The 13,150-nt window shown below is 33.4% G+C and overlaps 1 protein-coding gene across 1 annotated transcript; it reads left to right on the plus strand.

The window, feature by feature from the left end:
• The first annotated feature begins 10,684 nt into the window (after positions 1 to 10,684).
• LOC131604641 (zinc finger protein ZAT9-like) lies at positions 10,685 to 12,872 on the plus strand. Its single transcript, XM_058877074.1, has one exon. It carries the CDS (start codon positions 10,925 to 10,927, stop codon positions 12,371 to 12,373), a length of 1,449 nt encoding a protein of 482 aa, XP_058733057.1. The 5' UTR covers positions 10,685 to 10,924; the 3' UTR covers positions 12,374 to 12,872.
• The last annotated feature ends 278 nt before the right edge of the window (positions 12,873 to 13,150 follow it).

The following is a 13,150-nucleotide window of genomic DNA, read 5'->3' on the forward strand; positions in this document are numbered from 1 at the left end:
TCTAAACAAATTATAAGTACTACTATCCTATCCGATTTACAACTAGCAAAGTCAGAATCATACCAAACTACTTTGTCTTCCTTTGAGAAACCAAAGAGCTTGATGCGAGGTCCCGTTAAGATGCCTCAAAATTCTATTAATGATCTTAATATGAGATTTCTTATGTGACTTTTGAAATTGAGTTCACATGCACACACTAAACATAATATTGGGCCCACAATTAAATATAGTAAAGATCCTATGATACCTACATCTTTGTTATTGTCGATCTCAACGTCTTGCTCATCTTTATCTATAAGCAAATTTGAAGTCATGGGAGTAGAGATGCTTTTTGAATCTTTAATATTATATTTCTTTAAGAGCTCTAATCAATGTTCTGTCTGGCTGATGAACATGCTAGCTTATGTTTGCTTTATCTACAATCTTAAGAAGTAATTTATCTCTCTCATAAATTGTATTTCGAACTCCCCTTGCATAATAGTAGCAAGTTATTTTCTCAAAAACTCATTAGTGGATCCAATTATAATATCATCAACATAAATTTGAACTAATAAGATATGATTTTCTTTACGCTTTATAAAAAATAATATATACCTTACCACGATTAAATGCTTTCTTAATCAAAAATCCACTTGGCGCTCATACCATGCTCAAGGAGCTTGTTTGAGGTTATAGAGTGCTCGTTTAAGTTTAAAAACAAAAATAGGATTTTCATGGTCCTCAAAACCATGAGGTTGAGAGACGTAGACTTCTTCGTTTATAAACTCGTTAAGGAAAGAGGATTTTACATTCATATGATATAACTTAAAATCCAAGCAACATGAAAATGTCCAAAGGAGTCGAATCACCTCAAGATGGACTACGGGAGCATAAGTCTCCTCATAGACAATCCCTTCAACTTGACGATAACCTTTTGCCACTATCCTAGCTTTGTTTATTGTCATTATGTCGTTTTCATTCAACTTATTCCTAAATAAACACCCATCTAGTGCCAATGACAATTTTTTCTTTAAAACGTGGAACAAGGTGCCAAATGTCGCGCGCTTAAATTGAATGTGCTCTTCTTACATAGAAAGGATCCATCCCTCGTCAAGTAAAGCATCAAATATTGTTTTTCGTTCAGTTGGAGAAATTAAAGTAGAATACTTGCATATTTTGTTAACCTGAGATCTAGTACTTACGCCTTTTTGATATCTCCAAGTATGTGATCTAACAAGTGGTCCTTTGCAACAATCCATTATTGAGGCAGTTGAGTTAGAGTCTCTTGTTTTTATTCCTCATGATCACTATCCTCTTTATCTTTCTTAATATCCTAATATTTTAGAGGTTCCTCTTTGGGAGTGTCGTCTTTGACTAATTCTTCTGTTATTATACCTAAAACATCAAAACTAAAAAGACGACATTTTCCCGTCTTTTGGGATTTTGTCTCATCAAAAGCAATATAAAACGACTCTTCGACAACAAACATTATATTGCTGAAAAATCTATATGCCTTACTCGATGATGAGTACCCTAGAAAAATTTCTTCATCAGACTTTGCATCAAATTTATGAGTTATGTCCTTACCATTATTTAAAATAGAGCATTTACATTCGGAAATGTAAAATTATGAAATATTAGGTTTCCTACCTTTAAGTCAATCATAGGGATCATTCCAAATGATGGATCAAATGAAACCTCTCTTTAAGATGTGGCATACAGTTGTTAATTCCATTATTCCAAAAGTACTTAGAAAAACTCATTTCACTTGTCATTGTCCGGGCCAATTCTTCTAAAACACAATTTTTGCACTCAATAACACCATTTTATCATGGAGAACAAGACAAGAAAAGGTTATGAGTTATCCATTTTTTGTTGCAAAAGTTTTCAAACTGATGGTTTACAAACTCACCACCATGATCACTTTGGAGAGTGAAGATTTTCAAATTAAAAAGATTCTAAATAAGCTTAGCAAACTTAACTAAATCTTTAACAATTTATTTCTTATTGTCTAGAAATAGCTTCCAAGCAAATTTAGATGTCATCTACGATAACAAATTTGTAATGGTTAGATCCTAGACTCCTTGTTCTTGAGGTGCCAAAATTATTTAAATGGAAAAACTTGAGAGGTTTTGAAGTTGAAACAACATTTTTAGGTTTAAAAAAAACCGTGTTTGCTTTCCCATTTGGAAAGCATCACAAAGCTTATCTATTGAAATTTTGTGTTAGGCACCCCTTGTGCATAACTTGGTGATGACATATTAACAACAACTATGAAATACAATAAAAGTAATAAAGAACATAAGAGAATTGGTAACCCAGACATTGTGTCCAACATTTGTCCCTAGAAGAACAGAGTTCCAAACTCAATTATTCCATCAAGTAAATTTAAACTATTTTTCAAATTACTTTCAATTCGTATCAAGTTTTCTAGTTTGGATTTTAGTGAAGAAACTTCTTTTTCTGCACCTGTGAAGGTTGAGGCAAGCTCTTCTATTTCCTTATGAAGTACACATATGGTTTTCTTCTAACTGTATATAGTTAAGTGAGCTTCTTCTCACTTAGTGAACACTAGCCTGAATGCACCAAGCTCTACTTTAGTCCGATCTTCATTATTGGACTCACCTTTAGACTCAAGTCAACCAGAATAAGCCATCACATTGTTGGCAGTTTCTCCCTCACTTTCATCCTCAGAATCCGACCAAGTGATGGATAGTCCCTTTTTTTGTCTCTCCAGAAAGATAGCACATTCTCCTTTAATGTGTCCATAACCTTCACATTCAAAGCATTAAGTACCCTTGCCATCATTTAATTTGTCTTTCCACCTGCCTTTATTCTGGGGACTGATGTTTGACCTCTTGTCTTGGACATTTATCCTCCACTCTCTGTCCAGATACTTCAAGAAATCGTCAAAAAATTTCCCAAGAAGAGCTATAACATCTGAAACGTTCTTCTCTTTATCATCGTGACTTTCTTCCTCCTTAGTGTTGGAAACAAAGGCTATTCCTTTGTTTTACTTTTCATCCCAATCATTGAAATATATCTTAAAGGTTTGTAAGGAACCATTAATTCATCAGCCTTGATGTTGCTAAAGTCTCGAGCTTCCTTAATTACAGTTACTTTCATATCAAACCTCTTAGGAAATAATCTGAGAATTTTTCTTGCAAACTTTTCTTTAGACATCTTTTATCCTAATGAAAAAGAGGTGTTGGAAATATAATGTAACCTGATGTGAAATTCATTGATAGACTTATCTTCTTTCATCCTCATATTCTCAAACTTGGTGGTAAGGAGCTGCAGCCTTGACATACGGACTCTGGAAGTGCCTTCATTAGTAGTCTTAAGAATCTATCATGTGTATTTAGCCTCTAAACATGTATTGATCAACCTGAACATGTTATTGTCCACACCACTGAAAATAGCATTCAAAGCCTTGGAGTTTCCAAGAGCTTGATCATCTTCAACATCAATTCAATCAGCTTTTGGTTTCAATTTTGTTGTACCATCTTCGGAAGTAACCATGGACATTTCCATCCTTTCATCATAAAATTCCATGTTTTGTTGTCCATGGAGTTGAGAAAGACATTCATCATTGACTTCCAATAATCATAGTTGGTGTCATCCAAAACTAGTAGTTTGTTGACTTATCCACCATTTGTCATTGTCTCCATTTGAGAAAATTTTATCTCCCCTAGAGCTCACCCAACAGGCTAGGGTGTCTGCTTTAATGACAATTGAAATTATTTTCCTCGGGGGACAGATGTTGCACGAGATATGTTAGCACCTGGTTCGACAAGTTAAACTAGAGCAACCACAATTAACTGGTACAAGATGATAGAGAAGAAAAATAATTAATATCACAATAAATTGGTAACCCATTTCGATGCAACATGCACCTACATCTAGAGGGTTGACTTTCAACCCAAGAAAGGAAATTCACTCTTAGTAGCTTAGTACAACCAGTCTTACAAGCAACAACAAACCATATGTTATCTTATGCCTTTTCCTAACACTACTCAATAACTTTCTATTTAGGTCTCCCCCTAAATATGAGAACCCATCTCACTTTCTCTAAAATACTAACCCAAGTGTTTGAAATTTCAATCATTAAACCCAAGTGATTAACTGCAATCACAACTATTAGTGATGTTAAATTTTACAACTCAACTAGACAAAAATTAAAAATTATTCTTGAAGAACGTAAGAAGTTGTTTTTTAATTTTCTTTGAAAATATAATAACTTTTAAATTAGAGAGTTTTTTTTCTTTTCAATTTGGATATAATTAACTAGATAAACTAATATTAGTACATTTCTTTTTTGAATCAAATCAAAAGATATATTAATTCAAAAAAGCTATGTACACAAGGCGATCGCTCACGATCCAGCCCCAAAAGCACAAAAACACCCTAAACACTATACAGAGTTACATCATTAGGGTTTAATGCGTCTTTATTTGATTGTTTGTGTGGATACTCTACATCAAAATGATTATTATTATTATTAGGCCTAATGCGTCTTTTGGCCCCTTAACTTAATTTAACGTTTCTCTTTAATCTCTTAACTAACAAAACCTTACAAAGTAGTCCTTTAAGTAACATTCCATTACCTTAAATGGTTCATTCAATTAGTTTTTATCAAAAAAAGTTAAGTCTTGCCTTGCTGGACATTTATAATCTGACCTAGAATTTGTTTATTTTATATTAGAATAAAATTTTGAAATAAAAAAGGAAACAAAGTTGAAACGTATTAGGGAAAAGTTTCAATGAGAGAAATATCATTTGCATTCTAAAGATGCAAACGATAGTTAATCCTAGCTTCGTTGAAGACGAAACGAAGTGTGACGAAAATGAAAGTTGAGGCCCTAGCTCTGTTGAAGAAGAAACTAAGATGATCTACATTCAAATAGCATTTGAAGAAGAAACCCTAAGGTACAAATACTCAATAGTAAGTTACTAAAAAAGTAAAAAAATCCTTTAGCCACCTTCCTTAATACTTATTCTATCTTTTGTAGCTTGAATAGGTCATGGAAAAAAGATTTGAATGCATTGTGCATCATTCTAGTGAGTTTTCTAATTTTATCAAGTTAGACTACAAAGGGTTAAAGAAAATTTGGAATGTTGATCCTGATTATTGGAGTTATTTTGAATTTTTTGGCTATTTAAAAGAGTTAGGTTATCCAACTGCAGATAAGCTTTGGTATTATAATGAAATGAATGTTAATGACATTGTTTCGTTGGAAGATGACAAGGAAACTAAGAGTATGAAAACTATTGCACTGATGAATTAGACATGTCATTTATATGTTACTCATCCTCCTTCACAACCTGACATTATTGAGGAACTTATACTTTCACTAGAATACCTGATTTCCACTGTGTTTGAAGGTGTTGTGGATGAAGGAGTCAACTTAAATGAGGTCCCCCACCATGTTTTAAAATGTTGTGGATGAAGGATACAACTTGGATAAGGGGACAATTTTGGTGGAAGAGAGTCTGGGTGATGAGGGGGCACTTTGTGTGAAAATGAAGTGAATGTGGGTGATGAGAGGATCAATGTGATGGAAGAAAATACAAGTGATGGGGGGAAAATTATGGTTGAAGTGAATGTGGATGATGAGGGGACCATTGTGATGGAATAGAATGTGGGTGATGAGGGGACCATTGGGGTACTAAACTGTAACCAGGAAGACGTTGAGGAAGTTAACTGTAACCAAGGAAATGTGGAAATGGAGGGGAACAATGAGGGACTAAACTGTAACTAGGAAGAAGTTGAAGGAGTTAACTATAACCAAGGAGATGTGAAAGTGGAGGGGGTCAATAAGGGTAGTGAAGACTGTGCTTTGAAAGTCAACTTTGAAGACATAAAAAATGATATAGGAATTAATGGACAAATAGAAGTTGATGATGAAGAAGTAGCATGTGAAAACCCGGTGAAAAGAAATGGAAAAGGCAAGGGGGAAAGGAAAAGGCAAAGGGAAGGAGAAAGCCAATGTTGGGAGACCAAATAAACAAAGGGAAGTGGAAGGATCATGTGAAGGGAGTGGTTCACTTGGTGATCTGAATGAAGGTGAGTTCTTAAAGGAAAACTTTAGAGGATTAAGTGACATTGAGGAGTATGATATTAACGAGTTACCTAATGAGTATGATAGCGAAGATGATGAGAATTTAAAGGATGATTTTGTAACCTTCGAGCTTCCTAAAAAAATGGAAGACTACAAGTGGAAAATGGGTACTTATTTTGTAACGAGGGATGAATTTAAAGAGGGAAAAAGAACCTATGTTATACATTCTAGAAGAAACCTAAAATTTAACAAAAAAATGATTAAAAAAAAGGATGAGAGTGATATGCAAGAAAGGTTATCCATGGGAGGCATACTGTGCAAGCATCCAAAATGAAGAGACTTGACAATTGATGAAATTAAGTGACAAGCATACATGTTGTAGGGACTATAAGGTTAGGTTCCTTAATTCCAAATGTGTAGGCAAAAAGATTCAAAGAAATGTTAGAGAGAATTCAAATTTGAAGTTGAGTGATATTATGGAGAAGACACGTGAAAAGTGGAATGTAGGGATCAACAAGACACTTGCATATAGATCAAAGATACTTGTTATTGATATTGTGGATAGTTCATTTAGGGAGAAATATAGAAGAATTCATGATTATGGGCATGAAATGTTAAGGGAATACCCTAGATCAATTGTTAAAATTATAAGTCAACCATTTCAAGGTGAAGGGGAAAGGAGTGAACATCCTGAGAGGCACTAATGTGGAAAGCTACATCCTAAGAAGAAACTTCAAGATGAAGCTCCCATGTCTTAAACTGAAGAAACTGATGTGGAAGGCTGCAACTGTAAGTCATGCCAATGCATGGGAAAAATTATTGAAATCAAGGGTGTTAATAATGAGACATTCAAGCACCTTATCAGAATTTCACAAAGGTTCTGGAGTAAATCAAGGTTTAGGACTAGTATAGGATGTGACACTTTGGTGAATAATATGTCTGAGGCTTTCAACTCTGTATTTGTAACTGGAAGATCCAAGCAAATTGTCACTATGCTTGATGAATTAAGAGTTTATCTTATGTAGAGATGAGAGTCAAATAGAAAAAAGATTGTCAAATATGAAGGTACAGTTCTACCAAATATCAAAAAGAGGATGGCAATGGAATCACAAAAATAAACTATTGGATTGTGAGGTAATATGATTATATTGTGCTTTCTACATGTAATATCTCGATAATTAAATTGGCTTATGATTATATTATGATCTCTACATGTGTTACAGACACGCAGATAAATATGACTATAAGGTTAGGCATATATCATCCAATGGGGAAAATACGTTGTTAATCTTTCCAAAAAAGAATGCTCATGTAGAATGTGGATGCTGACAGGGCTGCCATATTGTCATGCATGATAGATCATCACTCGGAACTTGATAATTTTATGCCTGACTGTTTTAAAAAGGAATGTTATGAAACTTGTTATGCATCATTTCTTTATCTAGTTAATGGGGAAACTCTGTGGATAAGAATTAATGTTATTATTCTACAATCACCAGCCAAAAATAGACAATCTAGTAGTCCAAAAAAAAGGAACAAAGAAGCTGGAGAAATGGTGAGAGATGAGTCACATTTGAAATAAGAAAGATATGAAATAAAGTGTAATTGTTTCCATAAGGAAGGTCACAATAAGGCCACATGTAATATGCCACCACCACAAGCACCACAAAGTCAGGAACCATAAGCCACTCTAAGTTAGGTAGCAACAACACCTCCCAGTCAGACAGTAGAAGCACCTTCAACTCAATCACCCCCAAAAAAAGAAATGAACGCTTCAAAAGGGGAGGTTGTTTCAAGTCAACCGTGATTTCTGATTTCTGTTTGATACTTTTGTTATGTTATTTTGGGATATAACCATATTATGGGAATCCTATGTAATTTTGCATTATGAATCATAACGCCATTTTGAATTATATGGTTTATAATGCCATTTTGAGCTGATGTGTGATTCTGTTACTATTCATTGAAATGATATAACTTATAATGTCATTTTGTATTTATAATATCACTATCTGCTTATTGTAATTCTATTACAGCTTATTGAAATGTTACACTAATATAATAAACACAAATTGGTAGAGTATAATGAACACACATTATTTATCATAACATTATGCATTAAACCAACAAAAGTGTTACATAGATAAACTCATGACAGATCCAAAATTTAACCCAACTAAATTACATCAATAAACTCATGACAGACACAAAATTTAATCCAACTAAGTTACATTGATTAACTCATGATAGCACACTGCATTACCCTAAGCTCAAAATTCCAACTGAAATCCCAACCCATTTGAAATACATTGTTACAAACACAAGATTAAACCCTAAGCATAAAATCCCAACCACAATGGACATTTTCAATCATCCTCTAATATGGAGAACCTTATTCTTTAATTTTGATTTTTTCTTCTTTTTTCTTTCAGTCTTCAAATCCTTTTCATCAACTATTTCATCACCTAACCACTTGAAGAAATCAAAACCCCTATCCATTTTATTTCTATAATTTCTACAACCTCAAAATTCTCTTCCATACTTCACATTGTTCATATCACTGACATGTTGAATAACAATTTCATCATGGCAAAAACACTTCACCATCTTGTTTCTACGAATCACATATCCAGTTGTTCCAAAGTTTTGATTGTTTGACATTGAAGCATTGCTTGCATTCTTTAACATTGGGGAAGCAAACGAAATAAAACACAGCAAATAATAAAAAACGAAAGCTGGAAGATGAAAACGATCTGAAAACGAAAGCTATAAGCTGAATATTCAATCATAGAATTTGAAAACAAAAGCTGCAAAATGAAGAATCAACCCTAGAATTTGAAAACGAAAGCTGCAAGATGAAGAGTCAACCCTAGAGTGCAAATATAGCATAGATGTCAAGTCAACAAGTTACATTTGACTACCTATCATGCCACGTAGTCACAACTTAACGTTTTTTTTTTACAAAAACTAACAGAAAAGGCTATTTAAGATAATGAAATGTTAGTTAAGGGATTACTTCGTAACATTTTTTAATTAAAAGATTAAAGTGAAATATTTAATTAAGTTAAGGGACTTGGAGGATTAAATATGCCTTATTATTATTACTATTTGAAGTTGTTTAAATTAATTATTAGGTTATTAGCTTCACACACTATATTATTCTTGTTGACTTAGCTTGAACAAATTTCTTTTAAACTATCCACCAACATACTAAAAAAAAGGGGGAAATAGTTTATCACATTAGCATTTTACAAGAAATAAAAAACAAAGACAATAGGACATAAAGTTGTACAAAGATAATTTTGGAGTTGTTTTGGTTCTCTCCTATAAAAGGTAACTTCCAATTCCAACTTCTTATTTTGCATCGACCATGTTTTTGTGGAAGCAATCTAATCAATTTAAACAATTTCTGTCATGCCAAGAGACCTTAGCTGTATCATTGTGACTTTTGAGATCAAAGATGACATTTACAATACTTTATGTTAAAACAAAACTAAGATATAAGAGGCATGTCACTCATGATGATAATACACTCTTGGACTCATATAAATGTGCCAAATTTTAGTTGCATCACTATTCCTCTACTAAACTAGTCCATGGCTCACATATATAGTTCACTTATTACTACATTTACAATGGTCCATCACTTATAAATAATATTTAAGAAAATGCGAGTTTATATTTAAAGTTAAGAAAGGATCAACTGAACCAACCAAATAAGAATAAGAACTGAAAATAACATAAGCAAACTCAACTAAAAGATAACCCCACCAAAAATATTTGAGCTGTTTATTACCAAATTGACCTTACAATGTACCTCCTTTTATCAATAAACAGTGTCATATCATTTTTGTTTGGGATATGAAGCAAGCAAATGGATTGAGATTTGAGAGTACCAAAGGGACCCACTTGAAAATCTTTTTTTAAAATCATCATAAAAAATAAAAAAATAAAACTACTTCACTAATAGAAAGTCCAAAGAATAACGGCCATAGAGTGGAACCTTTCATTTCAAGAGTGTGTGAGAGAGAAAGAGTGGAAGCATTTTCTCAATAGCAAGACAAAGGAAAGAATAGTTCCAAAAAAATGAGTTAGTTTTATTAGGTTCCCTAAACTTTAAGGGCTGCTTACGTGGACAAATCTTATACCGTTGGATTAAGAGTTGCGTAGGATCCTTAGTTGAGTACACGTGCTTCTTTACCACCCTCTCTCTTTTTTTTATTATTATATCTTTGCTTCCATGCATGGATTTCTCCTCCAAATATAGAAAAAGAGAAAAAGATACAAAGAAAAAAATCAACTCATAATAACACTTTTTTATAATTTTTTTAATAATTTTAAATATTTTTTAGAAAATATTTAAAATTGTATTATAAAATTAAATTCAAATTTAAGTCATCTGATTCATTAATTGAAAGAGTCTGATCCAACCCTATTATTATAAGAGTTATTTTTTTAAAAAAAATTAATCTTGCAACCGATTAATTTAAAATTATAGCATAATTTTGTAGGAACTGATCCAACGCAGACATTGTCGATTTTTAGTGGAATTCGAGAATCGAAGTGAGTAACTTTTATTTTCTATTTGATTCTATTTAACTTGTTAATATCCATCATTAACAACAAAAATCATTAACAACAAAAGTAACAACACAACACAACTCTTGAAGTTTTGATCTTTTCTTCAAAACTCAACCACCCAATAAGCTAGTACTCCTACTAGTAGTAACCAATTCCAAAGGGTACTTTGCTTTGCTTCACTACTCATTCTCTCTCTTTCACTCTTTCTTTCTTTCCCTTTTTTCCTGCCTTAGATCTTGCACTACCTTGTAATTTTCTTCAAACTCATATCACACTTTTTCTTCTTTTCCTTTCTTATCTCAATGGAAAAACACCAAACTCAAGAACTCAAACACTCTTGCAAATTCTGCACCAAAACCTTCCCTTGTGGTAGATCCTTAGGAGGTCACATGAGGTCTCATATAAACAACTTATCATCATCATCTGAAAAAACAGAACTCAAACAAAAGCTTGATCCAATCAACAACAACGGTTGCATTGGTTCCGAAACAAACGGTAGCTATGGTTTAAGAGAGAATCCAAAGAAAACATGGAGAAAGAGAATTGCAGATTCAGGTGAAGAGCGTTTGGTTTATGATAAGTTCTGCAAAGAGTGTGGAAAATGTTTTCAGTCTTGGAAAGCTTTGTTTGGTCACATGAAGTGTCATTCGGAGAAAGAAAGAGTTTGCAACAGCTTGGAGGATCAAGATTCTGGGACGAATAACACGAAAGATGTTCAATCGGATAACGAAATCACTGCGCCGAGTAGGAAAAGAAGATCAAAGAGAACAAGAACAAGGTATAATAGCATAGTAGCTGCTGCTGCTGCAACTGTAACAGCAAGAACTTGTTCTTCTGTTTCTGAAGTTGAACAAGAGCAAGAAGAAGTTGCTATGAGCTTGATTATGCTTAGTAAAGATGCTAGTCCTTGGAGTGGTCTTGCTGAATCTTCGGATAACAATTCTGTTTACATCGAACATCATCGATCTTCTGTTCGAACTAATCTTGTTACTAAATTCAATGCCAGCAACAAGAATCTCACTACTGCTACTGCTAGTACTAGTACTATGAATATCGCGAAGTTGATGAAGCAAAAGAGTTTCAACTTTAAAGGGAAGAGTTCCGAAATTTTGGATACTGAAAAAGGATTCAAGATCAAGGGGGCCATCAAATCAACGAAACTCGAGCTTGATTATGTGTCAACAATGGATGATTCAGAAGCTGAAAATGGGAAAAACATAGTCAATGGAACAGAATCAGTTACTATGAAGAGTTACGGTGAATTCATCGGCGAGAGAGGAAAGTTTGAGTGTACTACTTGCAACAAAATCTTTCATTCATATCAAGCACTTGGAGGCCATAGAGCGAGTCATAAAAAGAACAAAGGGTGTTTTGCTTCAAAGATGGACAACAATGAGTTTGAAAATGATCTATCTCAAGAACCAACAACCGAAAGCAAGATCATGAAGATTATTCATAGTCATAACAGCAATGAACATGTTCAAAACATGAAGATCAAAGGTCATCATGAGTGTCCAATTTGCTTCAAGGTTTTTCAATCTGGTCAAGCTTTAGGTGGACATAAGAGATCTCATATGGTTGTTCCTTCTTCTGGTGGGGGTTCTGAGATTAGAGTTCCGCAGATTAGGGACTTTCTTGATCTTAATCTTCCTGCTGATGCTACTGAAGAAGGAAGTAGCAGTCATGCTGATTCTAACAGACCTTGGTGGATAGTTGAAAGTAACCATAAACAAGAGGCACTTGTAGGGTAGAGACTACTCATAAACTTCTTAGCGTGTGTTTGGTAACCCGTTTTGGAAGGTATTTCTCGCGTTCTTATACAAAGAAAACGCGATAAAGTAAGAAGCTTCAATTAAGAGCATTGGCCAGAGGCGCGTCTTTCGGCCTCTTGGAGGCGGAAACAAACATAGGCTTAGTTTATTTCATAATCATTGGTTCAACTTCAGAGTGAAGATTTTAACTGTATAGAAATAGTTCTGCATTTATTTCATTCATTCTTTACATGATTCATGTAATTCTCCAAGGTATTTTTGTATTTTTCTCATTTTAGTTTTTTTTTTCTAGTAAGTGAAATGAACTTTCCTCTTTGTTTTCTTTTTTTGTTTTTGGGATACTTCATGTTCTATTGATATTGATACTTTGTTCATAAGTTGTGCAAAGTTTAATGCCATCATTTTGCTTCTTTTCGAGACTTTTATAAATACGATCATATGGATAAGATGATAAGAAATTTCTTTTTATTTTACTTGAGTTCGAATTCAGTTCTAAACATGTAGCAGTGTTAAATTTTTTTGAAAAAAAGTTTTGTCATTTATTATGGTTCTCCTCAGCGCGAAGAATTAGTCTCTACAATTGCGTATAAAAAATATCCGATTTAGATCTTGCATATTGTAGAGATGTGGTTAAATTGTATAAATTTCAAAAGTGAAATGGTTGTGGGGTAACAATTGAATTATGTATGCATGAAAGACAATGAATGAGGATGGTACTAGAAGTGATTACATAACACATGAAGAGATAAAAAGGTA

Source organism: Vicia villosa, linkage group LG1 (genome assembly GCF_029867415.1).
Source record: "Vicia villosa cultivar HV-30 ecotype Madison, WI linkage group LG1, Vvil1.0, whole genome shotgun sequence".
NCBI classification, from domain to species: Eukaryota; Viridiplantae; Streptophyta; class Magnoliopsida; order Fabales; family Fabaceae; genus Vicia; species Vicia villosa.

Excerpts from the sequence above, each read along its gene's own strand:
- LOC131604641 (XM_058877074.1), top strand. The coding sequence starts at position 10,925 with ATGGAAAAACACCAAACTCAAGAACTCAAACACTCTTGCAAATTCTGC.